Genomic DNA, 19,076 nt, shown 5'->3' on the forward strand with positions numbered 1-19,076 from the left:
ACCTGAAGGCAGCATCGGGTCTGATGGAGTTGCTGTATCAGTCCAGTAGGGGGGCGACAATCTACGCATCCTGTTTCCCGTTAGCTCATCAAGCTGCAATAGCCAATCCTTGACATTGCGAAGATGGACGCTGTTATGGTGTAGACCAGGATACATAGAAAGCTAAAACGGCGAATTTCAGAGGTCTGTTATGACAACATTTCCAGTTCGTACAGGTAAATTAAAAAAAACATGGTTACTTAGCTAGCGAGCAAACGTTTGCGTCTTTGCAAAGTTAGGTAGTTAGCAAAATGACAGCCACCTCAGCTACTTAATGTCAACGAACAGGCTAGCGAATATGAGCTAAACTAGCTAGCAACGTCGGTCCAACTAAATACAGCGTACTGTGAGATATCTAACCGATACGTTAGTACAGCCTCTAGTCTAACCCAGAGAGACAGACTTGCTACACAGAAGCCAGCCAGCACTTAACGGCAGCTAATGTCATCGGCAAGGCGAGGAAGATGTTTTGATGTCAATGCTAGCTAACGTTAGCAAGCTAATCATTTTGAGAACAGTTTCCTGGTTGTGATTCCTCGGCTTGTGACCAACCCGAGGTTTAGGACACAAGTGGACCTTGACTTCGTTTCAGCGTACAGTACGCTAAATGCAGCAGGTATTTAAATGCTATGTAATGTCAGCCTTAACACCTTATTGATATATCTAAAAGGAGATAACGTACCGGAAGCAACAATAGCATTAAAAACAAGCTGGACTGTTGGATGGGTCCTGTTTCCTGTCAAACTAACGTTATAGCCAGCGTTGATGTTACACGAAGTGCACGTCTTCCGACTCTTTACACGGGTTTATCTTACGCTATTCATTTCGCTGTGCTTGTATTGCGTCAAATAATAATTTACTATTTTTTGTCGTATTAAGCTACGCGTTGATGCAAACGCAGTACGTTTTAATCCTGCACCAAAATACACTAGCTAACTAAGTAAGATGAGAGTGAATCCGTTAGCGTTAACAAAGTTAAAGTTATAATGATTGACGGACCTTTGATAGTCGTCAAAACAATATAGCACTCTCAGGCAGGGTTACACATTGACAGCTTTGGAGAAGTGTTCTCACAACAGAGGCTACAGCAGTGTTGGTGCTAAGTAACGTTAGCCTGTACCTAGTGTCCGGTTTTCTCAACCCCCCCCCCCCCCCCCGTTGACTGCAATGACTTGTGTGTGCGCAGGTGGAGGCAGGAGATGTGAGTAGAGCGCAGCAGACATCGGCAGCATGTATTCTGAGTGGCGCTCGCTGCAGCTGGTGGTGCAGAGTGACCAGGGCCACCTCAGCGTTCTGCACTCCTACCCCACGAGCGTGGGCACGGAGGTGGCCAATGCTGTGGTCAAGCCTCTGGGCACAGCGGTGAGCCCCGTCGCCACGGAGAACATCCTCAAGACGGACAAGGAGGTGAGAAAACACTGTTGTACTGCAGCGCCGTGGACACCACACAACGTTTATATGTTTATATGTTGATGCTCCGGAGAGCTTCAACATATTATTCCCATAAGATGTATTTTAGACAACAGCTGTTCGATGGTGCTACCACTGTACTGATTTAAGTAAAAATATAAATTTCAAGATATTTTTGCATGTTGTTCAGACTGGGTGATATGGAGAAAATCTAATAACACCATATTTTTTTTTGACCAAATACCTTGATGTAGTCATTCCTCTTTGGTATGTCATTATGAGGTTTGCACACCTAGTTTCAGGCAGTTGCCCCCTTCTATATTTGCCCTTAACTTGTTTCAGTACACCACGCATCTCGCCAGGCTGCCTGACAAATTTGGGGCAAAGACCAATGCTGTGTTGGATTTGTGCTTCGTGTCAATGTGTCATGATGTTGCACGCACAGCAGGATTTATTCAAGGACCTCTCTGTATTTGGGTTCGTTCATCGGTCCCTTAATCCTCAGCGGTTTCCCAGTTACCGGCGTTAACATCGTGGAATGATGCTACCACTGCCGTGTTTCACTATGGGGGGGGGGGATGACAGTACATGTGTCGACCCCGATTTGGCCCAGATGCTTGACAATCAAACGAAAGAGTTCACTTTTCTATCTCTCCCCCCCCCCCCCCCCCCCCCTTCATGCTGTTAAAGTCTATTTAAATGCCATTAAGCAAACCCCAGTCGGGCTGTCATATGTCTTTGGTGGAGCTACTCCAGCATGTAAAGTAGTGACTGTTGGAGCGCTGCAGAGATAGCTTCTGTTTTCTCTGCGGGAGGTGTAGGCCTGAAACACAACAGACACTTCCCCTTCACATTCCATGTTGATGGACGTGAGCACAGCTTGGTTTGCGATATGTGTGTTTATTTTCTTGACATGTTGTGCGTGGATTATGCAAAAGAATACCTTGAAAATGGCTACTGTCATATATAACATAAAACTATGTTAGTGTGTTTTAATGAGGATGTCCTGAAAAAAAGAATAAAAAAAAAGAAGCTGTAAAGCAGCTGTCTCCCTCGTGCTCTGCTAAAACACTGGACCGTCTGCTGATACACAACGCTGTGAGCAGGTGAACCGCACAGCTCTTTGCTGTCGTTTGATGTATTTACACCAGTGTTTAAATGTAACATTGACTGGAGGATGACGATCTGGTTTGTCGTGCATCGCTTGTCTTTTGAATAGCCGCTCTGTTTTTGATTTAGCAAGAAACTGCATACCATGATTTGGAGAGTGTTGTTATTGCCGTCATCATCTTGCTCTAAACCTTTGGCCTTCCTTGTTATGAGACAGTAAATCAAGATGTGCTCAACTCCTCGTGCTTTACTCGCTTGACACAGAGCAGACGGAGATAAAGCAAAAGAATGGCAGAATATGAAACTGTTGAAATAAGTTTCGGGAGCTGTCGTTGTCTCCCTCGTGTGTCATAAACCAATAACTTCGAACTTATTGAAATTCACACAAATAGATTAAAACGGTTTGGGTTCCTAGGTGAAATGGACCATGGAGGTGCTGTGCTATGGCCTCACCCTGCCCCTGGAGGGGGACACCGTCAAGCTGTGTGTGGACGTGTACACAGACTGGATGATGGCCCTGGTGTCGCCCAGAGACTCCATGCCTCAGCCCGTGGTCAAGGAGCCCAATATGTACGTCCAGACCATCCTCAAGCACCTCTACAACGTCTTTGTGCCGAGGTACGTCGGCGAGAGACACCAATGTCACTTGTGTTGCCTGCTGTTTTCTTTACTCTTTCTCCCTCCCTGGTTTCCTCTGTAACCCTCTCATTTCCAACTCTCTGTCTCCCCCCAGGCCTGAACAACACAGTCTAAACCACATCAGGCTTTGCCAGCAGGTTCTGACGGCGGTCCAGAAACTGGCTCGAGAGTCCGTTTCCATGGTGAGGGAAACCTGGGAGGTGCTGTTGCTCTTCCTGCTTCGCATCAACGACACATTACTGGCCCCGCCCACGGTCGGAGGTAAGACCCGCCCCTGTACTTACACAGCCCACTCTTGCGGTACTTCCTTAGCTATTAACGCTGATTACTAAAAATCAATAATCCCATAATATCTTTCAGTCGGGGTGGCTGAGAAACTGGCGGAGAAATTGATGGCCGTGCTGTTCGAGGTGTGGCTGCTGGCATGCGCCCGCTGCTTTCCCACGCCGCCTTACTGGAAGACGTCAAGGGAGATGCTGGCCAACTGGAGACACCACCCTCCTGTCGTGGAGCAGTGGAGCAGGGTGGCCTGTGCCCTGACCTCCAGGTGAGAAAGGCAGCCGCTCGGCTTCACCTCGGATCTAGTGCCGGGAAATCGTGTTGAGAGGTTTGATTGCAGATAAGATAGTTTGTTTGTCCAACCTGTTTCACTCTCGTGGAGAAGCAAAACTCAGTGGTTGTAATAATGACAATATGAAAAATCTCTGTATGCCCTACTGAGTGTGATCTGTACATTCCTGTCTCGCTCCTTCAATCCAGGCTCCTGCGCTTTACCCACGGACCGTCCTTCCCGCCTTTTAAAGTCCCCGATGAAGACGCCAGCCTGATCCCTTTAGAGATGGATTACGACTGTGTGGCACAGACGTGGTACCGCTTTCTCCACATGCTCAGGTGCACAAACTTTAAATTTTTCTGGGTTCTAACCTGAAAAAGAGATGTTCTCTCCCCATCAAACTCCCTCTCACCGTCAGCTTCTTCTTCTTTCCTGAATCTGTGAATTTGCTTATTTCTCCGTTTGTCTCTAGCAACCCGGTGGACCTGAGCAACCCTACGATAGTGAGCACCACTCCCAAATTCCAGGAGCAGTTTCTCAACTCCAGCGGCTTGCCTCATGAAGTGGTGCTGCATCCCTGTTTGAAACAGCTGCCCCAGATCTTCTTCAGGGCCATGAGGGGCATCAGCTGCTTAGTGGACGCCTTCTTAGGTAAGACTGAAAAAGAATCGCTCAATTGCTCAAAATGTGCGTTTTCACGGGTCATTTAACACTCGTGGTTAAATTACCCGTGAAAACGCACATTTTAGCCAAAGTACTACAAACCGTGAGCGCTCCATGATGTTGTGTTGTAGAGTTTGTTGTTCCTTCCGTCTAGGCAGCTACCTGCTTCAGTTAGGTAACCCATCCAAGCATCCGTTTCTTATCACCAGCTGTTATTCTGGGCAGTACTCCTCGATGGAAGATGTCACGTCAATAACATTTGTTGAAACATTTGAATAGAAACATGTCGGTGTGATTTGTCTCTCTTTACACTGTAGGTGTCTCTGTTGAAAAGAGCGATGTACGGGAGAGGGTGTTCTCTTTTTGTCCAGTGCTGCTCTCTCATGGTACACACATCAGCTGATGCATCGCATAATGCAATGGGCCTATTATTGGTGGTGATGATATTATCAACTGGGATCAGTCTTTCTGCAAAATGATACTCTTCCAGAGATTCAGATTAACAAGATCATTGAGGAGGGGTCTCTTGCGGGCGCCTAAAGTCAATCAAGATGGATGGATGTCAATTACTGCTGATTCGTGTCTAACCATTGTCTTGCATGTCTACCAATGATTACCGTTGATGATCACAGACTCTGAAGCTACTTCATCTTCTTTTCTAACATTGACAATAAATACGGGGAAAATTGCTTCAAATGATTCGATTTAACCATAACAAGTTCTGTCCTCTGGAGAAGTTGGGCGATGGAGATTTGTAATTTCTTCTGTGCTAATCAGAAATCTCTTGACACAAACTAACTTTAGCGCCCCGGCTCATCCTACCTTCCTGTCGACAGGTATGTCCCGTCCCAGAGCGGACAGCGCTCCGCCCACCCCAGTCAACAGGATGAGCATGTCTCCGCCCCCCTCCATCACCAACACCACGCCCCCTCACAGCCGCAAGCAGCGGCACGCAGTGGTCAACAAAACCACCAGCAAGAGCTCCATCGTAAGTTCAAGCGTTGCATCAGGCCGTAACAAATAGTAAGTGCAGAGTTGGAAGAAGTCTAGATCTATACTGTTGTTACCTTTTGGCAGCAGGCGTTATGTTTTTAGGTTGTAAGTCTATCTGGTCCATTCTGTGAATGAGATTTCTCAGGAACGCCGGTACAGAAGCTCAAATATTCACCTGCACTCTAGAATGAACTGACTTTACTCTGGTGGTCCCATTCTCGTGATGTCTGAGGAATGGCTTGAGCAGATATTTTGTTAATTAAAAGTAATCTTCTTATTATCTGTTAGTGCCATTTGTCATGTTGTCAGCAGCCTAATCTGCCCCCCCCCCCCCACCCTGCAGGGCGCTGGTAGTCAGCCAACCAAAGCATCCCAGCAGCAGCAGCAGCCTTCATCCTCCCCGACCCTGCTGTCCAGTCCCAATCAGAGCAGCTGGGAGACTCGGCCCTTGCCGGCCCCGGCGCGGCCGAAGGTCAACAGCATCCTCAATCTCTTCGGCCAGTGGCTGTTCGACGCCGCGCTGGTCCACTGTAAGCTCCACAGCGGCCTCAGCCGAGACCCCAGCATGACCGGTAAGACGTCAGCGTTTCTTCATTTTGTGCATGGGCAGGTGGGTGTTTCGTTGCCGTTGACCAGTATGTCCTTTTTGTGGAGTTCCCTGTGTTTTTGGTGTCTGTTATTTTATTACTGTGTCTTTGGGATTTCCTTTCCCTTTTTTATTCCCCCCCCCCCCCCCCCCCCACCATTTCTCTAAAACTTCTTTGTGCCTTTTTGTGTGGGTGGAGGGCTTGGTTAGAAGTGGCCTGGTATGAGATTTCCATCTGATTCTAATTCATTCACATCTACCAACTAGAGCTAGAACTACATATAGACTGTAGTCATACGCTAAGGACTTCATACAGCCATTCTATTCACAGCACACACACTGCTTAGTGTTTGGAAAGACATTTGGCTCCTCATTGGCTCTCAGTTAATTTTTCTCTCTTTGGTGTCGTGTCCTGCATGTGTCTGCCGTGTCTTACGAATGTTAAAGAACTGTAATGGGTCAAAGGTCAAAATGTATTGAGGAGAACGAGAAACAATAAGAACACAATTCATGCTTAATATGAATTGATCCCAAAATATTGGCTCTGCTTTGATTTTGTGTCTCTCCACTATTTCTGTTATCTTGCAGCCTCTTTTATCCAAATTCTCCTTTCTTATAAATCTTGTAAGTAGGAACGGCAGCTTGTTTTGCCTCACTTGATTTGCGTTTCTTGACAAATCTTACCCACTTTTTTAGTTTAGTTTCCTCATGATCATCGCCATTATCGCCATTGTTTTCTGTTCCCACTGCCTGTCATACATCAAAGTCCACCAGCGTTCTCTCAGCGTTCCTCCAAAGGTGATGGACTGGCTTTCACCAAACTGACCACTTGTCTCGACCATAATGTTGTCAGTTTGTGACAAACGCCACCCCGTTTTTCAGTTCTCATTTTCTTGTTGCTTTGGGTCACACTAATCCTTATTATTTCCTTTCAGACCCCTCAATGTCAGCATCAATGTTTGGTTTCTTATGATTTCCTTTTTGTATTGTCGGTTCACTTGAGTTTTATTGGTTTGGTGCCTCAATGCATGACCTGGATGTTCTGTACCTTGGGTGACTGTCATATAAGTGCAACAGAGAGGGAGCTGACACAGGGATTTTGCTGTGTGGTCTTGCGGCTGAAAACATTTTATGACCAGCGCAGTAAACTCTGTGTGATGTCGTGCCAGCAACAGGAAACTCTTTGTGTCAGAGTTCCCTTCTGAATGATGCGAGTGTGTGTTTACTGTCATTTAAGTCTTTTTTCTCTTGTTGTGAGAGCGATTAAGTGTCTGCTTTTTCCCCGTCTAATTTAAACCATGTTTCCTTTTTTTTTATCGTGGTGTGCTTCTAGTAGCTACATGTCTTCGCTTGCCTGTTTCTCATACATGCATGTTTTACTGGTGACCATATTACAATTCAGGGTCCCTTTCATTCTCTGCGTCTTTGCCCTCTCTACAGCGATAGCCACTCAAGTGGGTCTGGAGCTGAGACGGAAGGGTTCCCAAATGTCCACCGACTCCATGGTGTCCAACCCCATGTTTGACGCCAACGAGTTCCCGGAGAGCTACGAGGCGGGACGAGCCGAGGCCTGCGGGACTCTCTGCCGCATCTTCTGTAGCAAGAAAACCGGAGAGGATATTCTGCCTGTTTACCTGTCCAGGTAAGTCTCAGTCCCAGGGAAGAGGATTTAGTGTCGTTAAACTGCAACACCTTGAGTATTCCTCTCTCTCTCTTTCTGCAGGTTCTACATGGTCCTGATTCAGGGTCTCCAGATCTCTGACTTTATCTGCAGACCAGTTCTGGCTTCGATCATTCTCAACTCTTCCTCTCTCTTCTGCACCGACCTGAAGGGCATCAATGTGGTGGTGCCCTACTTCATAGCTGCGCTGGAGACTATATTACCAGACAGGTTGGACTTGCTTTTGGATTGGTTGATTTGATTGACATGATTTTTTTTTTTTCGTGAGATTATTCTTCAGAGGTTTTGAGAGGATGTGTTTGGGTCTCAACAGGGAGCTGTCCAAATTCAAGATGTATGTAAATCCCACCGACCTGAGGCGAGCCTCCATCAACATCCTGCTCTCCATGCTGCCATTGCCGCACCATTTTGGCAAGATCAAATCAGAGGTTTCATTTTTATTTATTTAACGTCGTCCACGTAAGTGCAGCATTTAGTACGTTTCTGGGTTTGCAGTGTAATTTCAGTCCCTCAGCTTATGTGAAAGCCAGTTGAAGTTGAAAACGTTTGGTTGTTTACCATGTTGATGTGGCGCTTTAGGTTCTGCTGGAAGGGAAGTTCAACGAGGAGGATGGATGGCCTCGTGACCAGCCCGTGTCATTCCTGTCCCTGAGGCTACGTCTCGTCAACGTCCTCATCGGAGCACTTCAGACGGAGACCGACCCCACCAACACGCAGCTTATTCTGGGTATCTACTGACGTCTTTACTTTGCCTCTCCTTATTGTTTACGCAGCATTTTGCCGACTTAAACCATTTTTGGATATCTATTGTTCTATGTATTGTATAATTGTTGGCGCCCCTCCCCTCTCAGGTGCAATGCTAAATATTGTTCAAGACTCGGCGCTGTTGGAGTCCATAGGTGCACAGACCGAAACGGTAAGGCTCCGATCACTGCTGCTGTCTACTTATGAACGGTTAACACGTTACAAGGCTAGAAGCAGTGTGACGGACCGGACATCAACACCGCTGTGTGTGTGTGTGTGTGTGTGTGTGTGTGGTGGTAGGGGAGCATAGACGGGAGCACCGTGAGGAGCCAGAGTCACAGCCGCACCAACAGCGGCATTAGTTTCACCAGCGGGGGCAGCACGGAGGCCACCAGCCCGGACTCCGAGCGCCCCGTCCAGGCCCTGCTCCGAGACTACGGTAAGACGCACCGCTGTCCTCCTGCTGGCTGAATGAACACCAACCTGCATACGTAGCTCGCTAGAACGTTCCTTCATGTGATCAGAGCCTACTCGCTGGTCGACGCACAAAGCATGTAACTTGCTGAACTAACACATGTGTTCTTCATAGCTTACGTGGTTAAAGTGGTACGCAGAGTTAAGAAGCGTTGGGTAAAATGCCTTTGTGGGTGATGCCGACGTTATTTGCTGTGATGCTGTGCTGTTGTAAAGTTTGGAGTGGCTGCTAATTGCCTTTTTTTATTGCCTAATCAAAAGCATTTTAAAAGTGTCTTTTCCTCTGTAGGGCTGAGCGATGTTTGGCTAAATGAATGTTTTGGACCTTTTAATTTATTTAAATAACTGATAATGGCCACACCTTTCTAGCTACTTTCACTGAACACTGTGCTGCTTATGGGTGACTTTGTCCAGCAGGAAGTGGCAGTGTTCCTGATTACATTGTGCTGTGAGGCTCAGTGCTGGAAAGCAAAAACCAGACAGAGTGGGCCAATTTGTAGGTACCGGTAATCTGAGGAAGTGCATGGTGCTGCGTCCACTGTTGAATGAGAACGCTGCAGCTGGCAGCAGCTAACATCGGGGCTGCAATGTAATCATATCGAGCAACTCCTCACCATCAATGTACAGCCACTAAAAGTGGAAGAATTCAAGTTGTATATGTACGGTCCTTTCCATAATGTTATCAGACCAATATAATAACAATCTGAGCCTGTCCGTGTCAATAACAAGCACTTTAAACAGACGTACATTGGCGGTGAGGAGTTGCCCGATATGATTACATTGCTGCCCGTTTAGCGGCTGCCGGCTGCAGCGTTCTCCCTCAATACAAAGCGTGTCGTCACTTCAACACACAAAACATACCAAAGTTACCCTGAAAGTGTTTTTCTAAACTTTGATCAGATTGGCCTAGTTATTAATATATTCAGTCAGTTTGCTGACTACATCATACATCACTCGGCCCTTTTCCTCAGCAGTGTGTCCACTGTCTATATTTCAGTCTACATTTTGTGCTGTACTGACTTCAAACTCCTACTTCAATGCATGTGTTCAATATCTGATAACGGGGGCATTTCCCTCGACATTTGCGCTGCCTTGCCTGAATCCTGCTTTGCTCTACTCTCTGCGGTCTTTGGTATTTCGGGGTGTTATATGGTTTAGCTCTTCCAGATACGGCGGCAGGCCTGCTGGTGCGCAGCATCCACCTGGTCACCCAGAGACTCAACTCCCAGTGGAGGCAGGACATGAGCATTTCACTGGCCGCCCTGGAGCTGCTGGCCGGGCTTGCCAAGGTAAAGGTACAACGTCCGAACGAACACCACAGAGGGTTACTCGGTGTGACGGTCTGCGATCATCGCTAGTCTTGGTCAATCGCGGCACTTTACAAGTGCATGAAATGAAGAAGTTTGAAGCTGATACTTTCTTTGTGTGCATGTCTGAACCAGGTGAAGGTGGTAGTGGACTCTGCGGACCGTAAACGTGCCGTCAGCTCTATATGCGGGTACATTGTGTACCAGTGTAGCCGTCCAGCTCCCCTTCAGTCCCGAGACCTCCACTCCATGATTGTAGCTGCCTTCCAGTTTCTGTGCGTGTGGCTCACCGAGCACCCTGACATGCTGGATGAGAAGGTACGTTCAAAAGACAAATTCAAATTTCCCTTCCCAAACTTCTACCAGAAGCACACATACAACTGGATACCTTGCCACTTCCTCTGAGATTCTGCCCCTTTTTCCTTTCTGGATCAGGATTGTTTGGTAGAGGTGTTGGAGATCGTGGAGCTGGGAATCTCTGGCAGCAAGTCCCGACAGGAGCTGGAGGTGCGACACAAAGGCGAGAAGGAGCACAACCCGGCTTCAATGAGGGTGAAGGACGCTGCCGAGGCGACTTTGTCCTGGTGAGATTCCTCAAAGTTTCTACAGTTTGTTAATATGGTTAAGGAACACTTTATTTCTCTCTGCTGTCTTTTGAGGGTAAAAAAGGAAAACATTTACATTTCATATTTGTCTGTGTCTTGTATGTGAATATACAAGGAATTTTTCAAGACATTTGTCATGCGCAAGGATATCTATTCCATCAGTTCAAGCTTTTTGATACTTCCAGCACCTTATTTATGATAAGTGCCGAGTGGAGCGGTGGTTGTACTTTGCAATACATTTTCATAAAACAGTAACATCACCATTCCATCATCGGTGTCATGGTTACATCCAGACCACGGCACAAACGAGCTATCCGAACACGAGCTTGCTAGCCGTGACGGCTCCTCCTTATCTGCGAGCATTGACACTTATGTTGATCTGCACAGTGGCTGTTGACAAGCTAGCAAACAAATGTCCATTGTGGAAGAAGTGCAACAGTACTGCTCATGTTGCTTTGCATGCTAAATACCCTGCAAACTGACACTAGGTCAGTCAGAATTCAGAACCGCTCGCCATGACCCAGATAGCCAGGCACACAATACACAGTGTATCTGAAAAAATCCTCTAACTTTTGTCTAACCCCAGACAATAACTAAAGGAAAATGTAGTACAATCAAATCATCGCAATCTTAAAAACATAGCTGCAAGTTTCATTTCGGCATATCTCCCCCAAATGTTTCTTCTTTTCAACAATAAAATGTTATGATCAATACAGTGATCAATTTGAACATCACTTTTACATCATTTGACTCCAAAAAGAATTTTGCAACTTTGTATTTTGTATGTTTTAGTGGTCGTTCTAAATGATGTATTTGTTCTATATTTTCCTGCTGACAGAGTGACCTAGTTTTTCCTGCTTGACCTCCACACAGCACATAAGTATATCGTGCTGTGCCTGTTGACCCAGTTTGCTTTGGTGTTCCCCAGTATCATGCAGGTGTTGGGGGCCTTCCCTTCCCCGAGCGGACCGGCCTCCACCTGCAGCCTGCTGAACGAAGACACCCTGATTCGCTACGCCCGACTCAGCGCCACAGGAGCCAGCAACTTCCGCTACTTCGTCCTGGACAACTCGGTCGTCCTCGCCATGCTGGAGCAACCTCTCGGCAACGAGCAGAGTCAGTAGCTTATCATCCCGTAATACCAGTTCATTGAATGTAGGAGTAGGCACTGTATCGCCTGTCATGTTGCAAGCACTGGTTCAGTAAAAATCATGCCTTCCATGTTTCTCCATAAAGACCCCAGTCCATCAGTGACGATCCTGATCCGAGGGACGGCGGGCAGACACGCCTGGACCATGCAGCTCTTCCACCAACCCAGAGGAGCTCGGGCCAATCAGAGGGTGAGATCACACCGTGGTTCGCTGCGTCACCAAAGACAACGATGCTAAATCTGACGTTTTTTTGCTTTTGTCAAAACCGCCACATCCGTTTGGCTGATCTCTGCTCCCCGTCTGTGCTCTTCTCTCCTTCTACAGCAGGTGTTTGTTCCAGAGGGTCGTCCCACACCAAACAATGGCGTGGGCATCAAGTACAACATCAAGCAGAGGCCCTTCCCCGAAGAGGTGGACAAGATACCTCTTGTCAAAGCTGATGTCAGCATTCCTGACTTGGATGACATCGTCAGTAAAGAGGTCAGAGTCGCATCCTGCCATTGATCTTGTATCCACCTTATGACTAATAATTGATATATTCTACTTCGAGCACAAGCTGACACTGGATTGTTGTCGTGGCTAAGCTAGAGCCTGCAGTACATTAATCACTCTTACTGTTCGCTATCGGTGGGTTGTCTGGGCTGGCAGGATGATTCCAGAGCTACAAGTGCACTGATGAGTTATTTCCCACACGTGAGTTGTTGGAGAGGTGAAATTCCACTTGGGTGTCTCCTGGAATAGAGGGTCAAATAATCTGGTTTGGTGGAAAGCATATGAGGATCACGGGTGGTGTGTACTTTCTCAACCCAGTACAATACCGTTGCAATCATTTTGAGCTTTTTACTCCAAAAACCATGGTCTGAAAAATGACCAGAGTTGAATCAGCACCTCTCTGACACGGTGTTAAGAAAGTGAACATTAGAACCCTCAAAAAGGCTGACCCTTTGGAGCTGGTGACTGGATTGAACAGGTTTAGCTAATATAATGTTCACCAGCGATCTGCTTTGGGAGGTGACACCTCAGCATTTGGACTGTGGGACTTTGTGGGTTCATGCTGAACTTACACAATCAAGTGCCATCCATCAGCCACAGCCGCCTAAAAATGCCCCCCCCCCCCCCTCTTCTTCTTTTCAGCTGGAAGTTCAGCATGACAGGCTTCGTATTCTGATGACTAAGCAGATAGAGTATGAGAGCGCCTTGGAGCGGCACAGCGAGGAAATCTGGAAGTCCAAGCCTTACCCCGACCCACAGACGGACTGCAAACCCCCTCCCCCCTCGCAGGAGTTCCAGACAGCCCGCCTCTTCCTCTCCCACTTCGGCTTTCTGTCTCTGGAGGCGGTCAAGGTTTGTCAACATCATTTGTGCGGTCGTGGCTGCTGAGAAACTCTTGGATTGAAGCTGCAAAAACACATTTTCTGCCAACATCAAATCCTCCAGCTACTCCCACTGAACTGTAATTGGCACTTTTACATTGTGATTCTATTAAAGTCTGAGGAATTGTATTATATTATAGTGGTAATGATGCTGTAATGCATGGCGTTTTTGGTCACATTCATAGTATTGTTATTTTTAATATGCTTAATTTAGAATGCATGTGTATTCATTTGTTATCGATAGGAGCCCAACAACAGTCGTCTACCTCCTCATCTGATTGGCCTGGAGTCATCGTTACCGGGGTTTTTTGATGACATCAGCTACCTGGACCTGCTTCCCTGCCGACCGTTCGACACCGTCTTCATTTTCTATGTGAGGGCTGGACAGAAAAGCAGCCCCGAGGTGAGTTCACAACAGATTCTGTAGAAAATCAATCTACCGTATAACCAAATTCCCCATTTATTTCATTACGCTTGGAATGAAATGGCTTGAATTTAGCTTGAAAGCGTACAGATGTTGGACCTCAGTATGTGTATAAATAACAACGAATGTGTCGTTGTGCTCGCCGCGGTCAGATCCTGAGGAACGTGGAGTCCTCGTCCAGCGTCCAGCCCCACTTTTTGGAGTTCCTGCTGTCCTTGGGCTGGCCTGTGGACGTGGGACGCCACCCAGGGTGGACGGGACACCTGGACACCAGCTGGTCCCTCAACTCCTGCTCCAACAGCAGCGAAATACAGCAAACGGGTAAGTTCTAATCTAACTACTGCATCCGCTGTGAGGAAGACTTCAGAAGAATGCACATCATGGCGTCTGTTATTTATCTGCATGTTGGATATATTTAGATTGTTTATTTATTTGATTGTTTGATTTCTGCTAATTATATTTTATTGCATTCTTATTTCGTGTTTTCTTTGTGCTTCTTGAAAATTTTATGAATACATTTTAAAAAGTCGATGTTGAACTTTTTCTTCCGCTGTAGAGGACGCAGCTACTCCCGAGGACACGGGAGGCTCGGTGTTCAACGGGGAGAAGAAGGTTCTGTACTACGCCGACGCTCTGACGGAGATCGCCTTCGTGGTCCCGTCTTCAACAGAAAACTCTGGTCAGTGTTCTCTACGTCGAGCCCGAGTCGATAGATGCTGTAATATGATGAAAAGCCAGCGAGGGATTCAGGGTTGACCGAGTGTTTGTTTGTCCCTCTTTGCTTCCCCAGAGGAGTCCTCAGTGCACAGTGACTCCACAGTGGAGGCAGACACCAACGCTGACCTCGTGCCTGGTTCACTCAAACAACCCAATCTCACCCTGGAGCTGTTCCCCAACCACTCTGACAACCTGGAGTCTGCCAAGAAGGTAACGTTTGGCTCACGTCAGAGTATGCCGACAGCACGGATTAGGATTTCACGATTTTCACGGTTTGATTTGCTTAAACTCACCGTGTGTTGTGCTGTTTCTGCAGCTGAGTCCTTTGGTGAAGACAAAGAGGTCGTCGACTGGCAAATCTTTCCCACCACTGGGTCCTGAGACGAAGGTGTTTGTGGTCTGGGTGGAGCGCTTTGACGATATCGGTATGCACATACTTCATTCTATCTCTTTTTCTCTTGTGCTGTCAGTAAGTTACTCCACAAAACAGTTCATTAAAAACTACTCTAGTCTTTGAAAGGTAGCTGTAAAAATGTGTGTGACCAGTGAAATTGAGGTACATGAATGTCACTGTTTTTGTTTTTAGAGAACTTCCCCTTGTCTGATCTCTTGGCGGAAACCAGCACGGGCTTGGAAGCCAGCATGAGCAACAGCACTTCCTGCAGGTATTCAGACATTTACACTCAAAGCACTCTTGGTTTTGGTCAGGTGAAAAAATGAAGACAAAACTGCAAAACATCATGTGCGCTCACATGTAGGATAACAAACACACACAATGCAAAACAGGAAGTACAACATGCAGCGTGTGCAAAAGGCAGGCAGAGAAAAGGAGCTGTGGCAGAGCTGTGACCGTGGTTGCAGACTGCTTCGTCGTGAGGACGGTGGATGGATGGAGGCTTGTGGTCAGTGGCCTCGAATGTCAAACTGATCTGGTCTGATCTGATAACATCAACAGTTCATTTAATTAGCGAGTCGTTTTCTGAGCGGCCGGGGAATCCTCGAAAGATAATGGACGCTTGGCATTTGTGAAGATTGAGGAGTTTTTCCTGTTTCCAAAGCAAACTAAGAAGTTATTTTGTGCAAATAAAGAGGTGAGAACGGCATCGGAGGAGAAGTTTACACTTGAGATCAGTCTGATCGATCAAGATACATGTTACAGGATGAGGTCTTTTTGTATAAACGTGGTGTTTCGTATTGTATCGTGCCACCGTTTGTCAACGTTTCTGTTACACGTTCATGTATTGTTGTAGTTTGTTGCAACTCACCTACATCATCATCGGCCTCTGTGTTTTTGTGAACTGTTCCCACTGCAGGTCAGGGTTACTAGAGAAGGATGTTCCTCTCATCTTCATCCACCCCCTGAAGACGGGGCTCTTCAGGATCCGGCTGCATGGGGCCATGGGTAAATTTGGCATGGTGATTCCGCTGGTGGACGGCATGGTGGTCAGCCGCAGAGCACTAGGTAACGACTCGTATGGCTCTCTCTTTCTTCATCCCTCCGGAGCATAGGTTTCATTTTTGTTCCTCGTCAGAAAGAAACGGAGGCAACACGTCTCAATGCATAACAGGGTTTTCCTATGGGACCCTATTAGGATCATTGATGAGCTTACTTCAATGAGAATAATATGCACACACAGATATTTTATGGTTTAAATACATTGAAAACAAGCTGCATTCCATTTGTTTTTCAATGCAGAAGTTATGGTTTGTAGCACAAAGAAGGCTGTAACACAAGGTGTTGTATTCACAAGTTGAACTTGTTGAGCTACAGTCAGTTAAAATACAGAGACAGCCTGTGGAAATGTCCTTGTTTAGCTGTACCATAAAATAAATGCACGCAGGTATTTATCTCTCCTTTGCTGACACAGAACGTTACCTTGGAAAACATATCGAACCTCATTCTGCTCTCAATGCACGTAATGCCACTCTTGGCCAGCAGGTGGCCAAGTTGCAAGCCATGTTTGATTTTGACTTTTTAAATCATAAATGCACAAGAGTAAATAAAATGAATGTAGATGTATGTATATCTAACTTTGTCCCTTTAGTCTAAGCAGTTAGTAAAATGTTTCCCTCCCTTATTTGGTGCTGTGACTCGTTAGTTGTAAAAGGATTCATTCACATCACTTTTGTACAGTTTCACAAAAACCCTCCCATTGACTGCTTTGGCCTGATGAGCTCCTGTGTTTGCCCCCCTCCCCCCTCTCCCTCCCCCCTCTCCCTCCCCCTTCCCCCCCCTCCAGGGTTTCTCGTGCGCCAAACGGTCATCAACGTGTGCCGACGGAAGCGTCTGGAAAGTGACTTGTACAACCCGCCTCACGTGCGGCGGAAGCAGAAAATAACGGAGATCGTCCAGCGTTACCGCAACAAGCAGCTGGAGCCCGAGTTCTACACCTCGCTCTTCCACGAGGTGGGGGAGGGGAAGCCTCACCTTTAACCCCCCCGCCCGCCCTGTCCTAACACTGGCGCACACAACAACACACACACACTCTCTTGTCCTATACTCACACACCATTTACAGCTGTGCGTGCATACACACACACACACAGAATCTTTATATTTATACTGTACTGTTTTGTTATTTATATGAATACATATATCAACACTGTCTGCCTTTGACTCCGAGAGCAAAGTGTCAAAAACCATGCCACGGTGGGACGCGCCACATTTCTGTGTCGCAGCCACTCGCTGAAGACTCGGACAGCTGAAGCTCAGCAGCGACTGTCGTCTCTTCATTTAGTGTTCACGCTTCGTGGCAAAAGAGTTCCTGCTTGTCATTAACTGCAATACGATAGTTACACTGTTGGCCTTTCTGAACTTGTAAAAAGCTTGTCCTTTTTAAACCCTGTGTGTTCATGACGGTTTGCTAATATAGAGGTTGTGTCCTTAATCCAGATCTGCATATCTGTTTTTGTTTTAGTCCGATTTTGGGGTTGGATTTTTGCCACGGAGATAAACACGCAAGCGTTATTAAAAATAAAGAAAAGAAAAACTGTTTTGTAGTATACACAGCTGCTGCTGCTGCTGCCGTGAAGCAAGTGGCTTGAAGAGAACAAAGAAGTGATGCAGAGCATTAGCCCCTGATCTGATTTTACAGAAAACAAATTGTCCACTGCTAAAGTCTTCCTCCTCGTGCGAAAAACAAACGCATTCGGCCATCGCAGCAGCTGACTGAGCACGCTGATTTTTTTTGCCGTTTCTATATTTTTTATTTTCCAGATGATTTATAGGACTCCTGCGTTGTATTACTGTACGCGGGTGTCATGTTTGACACCTGCGCCGGTCTGAAAGTAGTCCCATCTCACACAGTGTGTGTGTGGGGCCACATGTGTGCTTGTTCAGCCAGTCAAATCATTTACACTACAAGGAGTCATAGTGACTCCTAAAAAAGACGAACCCATACACAGCATTTAGAGATCTGGGAATAACCCTAAAACTGGTTTACTCTTAGCTTGGTGACATTTTAATTTACTGATGATGAGCTCCGGGAGTTTGCACTTGACGTTTGCAGGGCTGATGTGAAATGACCGCAAAATACATTTTAGGTATGAAAGAGAATATTTAACTTGTCAGAAATATTCCGTTTTGGATAACAGAAATGTGCAGTTTTGACTTCACACCTTTTCTTTTTTTTTGCTTCACAATTGGTCTCACTTTTGTTTTCTCACTGTACTTCTGCTTTTGATTCGAGCCTGTAACAATGTGAACTTATTTATCACAGCGACGAAATCAGGGCGAACACCTCTAGTTAATTTGTTCTATTGGAGAAGTCTTAATGCACTGAGCACGTTCTATGTTTATTTTCTATTCCCTTTGGTTACCGTACATGTCTTTTTGTACTTTGGTGCATTTTTGAAAGCAACCCCCTGCTGAAGGAAGAGTTTTATCTTTGATCTATGAATGAAGAAGAGGCGACTTGGAGTTTTGTTTTTTTAACCTCATGTCTAATAGTGCGACTCACTTTTTATGACAGTGCTTTGTGCACATGCCTTTTTTTTGGAAGGAAAAACTACATTGAATATGCTTCAAAAACTACATACAATCAGTCACACATTGTATCCTATGTTACTCCTCTGATGTTTGATCATATTTAAAGATTTGCCATGTACAGAAGCGGAGGATGGTATGTAAATATATGCTAGTGTTAGGCATTTATAAGTTGTCTGTTGCATTCCTCATCCGTGAGACGGCGAGAGAAGTTGTGTATGTATGCAATGACGTGTGGGAGCATCACAATGGGTATTGAATGTAACCTGCATCAATTAAAACTATTATTGACATTTTAATTTGTTTCTCCCACTCCTGATGTTTGACTTTTTCTTCACAGGATGGATCTCGGTTACTTTAACACCTGAATAAAACGTTAACGTTTTCAGTTATTCTGTTTTGAGTATTTGCACCACGTGCGTAATGTGGTCTGTGGCGTTAAACAGTGGTCGGGTGTGTGCGCGAGCGCAGTGAAACAAAGTCTGATATTAACTTGATAATACCGCCAGCAGGTCCGGGTCCAGACCTGCTGTGCCTCCATGCCCTGAAGCTGTGATGACATATATTAACGTACTCTGTTTACCGTAACGACACGTATTTAATATAGCCGAAGAGTAACAGTC

The 19,076-nt window shown here is 46.2% G+C and overlaps 1 protein-coding gene across 4 annotated transcripts; it reads left to right on the top strand.

Moving 5' to 3' along the window:
- Positions 1-118: 118 nt before the first annotated feature.
- Positions 119-18,752, top strand: LOC306781506 (ral GTPase-activating protein subunit beta-like). Of its 4 annotated transcripts, none has more exons than XM_079274385.1 (30): positions 119-215; positions 1,226-1,446; positions 2,975-3,177; positions 3,293-3,459; positions 3,559-3,745; positions 3,958-4,089; positions 4,224-4,402; positions 5,251-5,402; positions 5,751-5,979; positions 7,434-7,635; positions 7,717-7,884; positions 7,988-8,102; positions 8,254-8,401; positions 8,526-8,590; positions 8,719-8,857; positions 10,060-10,187; positions 10,335-10,517; positions 10,635-10,783; positions 11,733-11,920; positions 12,041-12,144; positions 12,280-12,435; positions 13,090-13,299; positions 13,573-13,731; positions 13,905-14,073; positions 14,309-14,431; positions 14,543-14,679; positions 14,786-14,894; positions 15,056-15,134; positions 15,783-15,931; positions 16,710-18,752. In XM_079274385.1, the coding sequence occupies exons 2-30, from the start codon at positions 1,270-1,272 to the stop codon at positions 16,901-16,903; spliced, it is 4,500 nt and encodes a 1,499-aa protein (XP_079130511.1). In that variant the 5' UTR covers positions 119-215; positions 1,226-1,269; the 3' UTR covers positions 16,904-18,752. The 4 variants fall into 4 exon arrangements, with proteins under 4 accessions (XP_079130511.1, XP_079130512.1, XP_079130513.1 ...); XM_079274386.1 differs by having other exon boundaries at positions 12,283-12,435; XM_079274387.1 differs by having other exon boundaries at positions 10,060-10,181.
- The last annotated feature ends 324 nt before the right edge of the window (positions 18,753-19,076 follow it).

Source organism: Melanostigma gelatinosum (genome assembly GCF_949748355.1).
Source record: "Melanostigma gelatinosum genome assembly, chromosome: 8".
NCBI classification, from domain to species: Eukaryota; Metazoa; Chordata; class Actinopteri; order Perciformes; family Zoarcidae; genus Melanostigma; species Melanostigma gelatinosum.

Bases quoted from the DNA above. Each gene is read 5' to 3' on its own strand.
- LOC306781506 (XM_079274385.1), top strand. From the start codon at position 1,270: ATGTATTCTGAGTGGCGCTCGCTGCAGCTGGTGGTGCAGAGTGACCAG. The intron at 4,403-5,250 runs GTAAGACTGAAA...TCCTGTCGACAG, and splicing joins CTTAGTGGACGCCTTCTTAG to GTATGTCCCGTCCCAGAGCG. The intron at 7,885-7,987 runs GTTGGACTTGCT...GGGTCTCAACAG, and splicing joins GAGACTATATTACCAGACAG to GGAGCTGTCCAAATTCAAGA.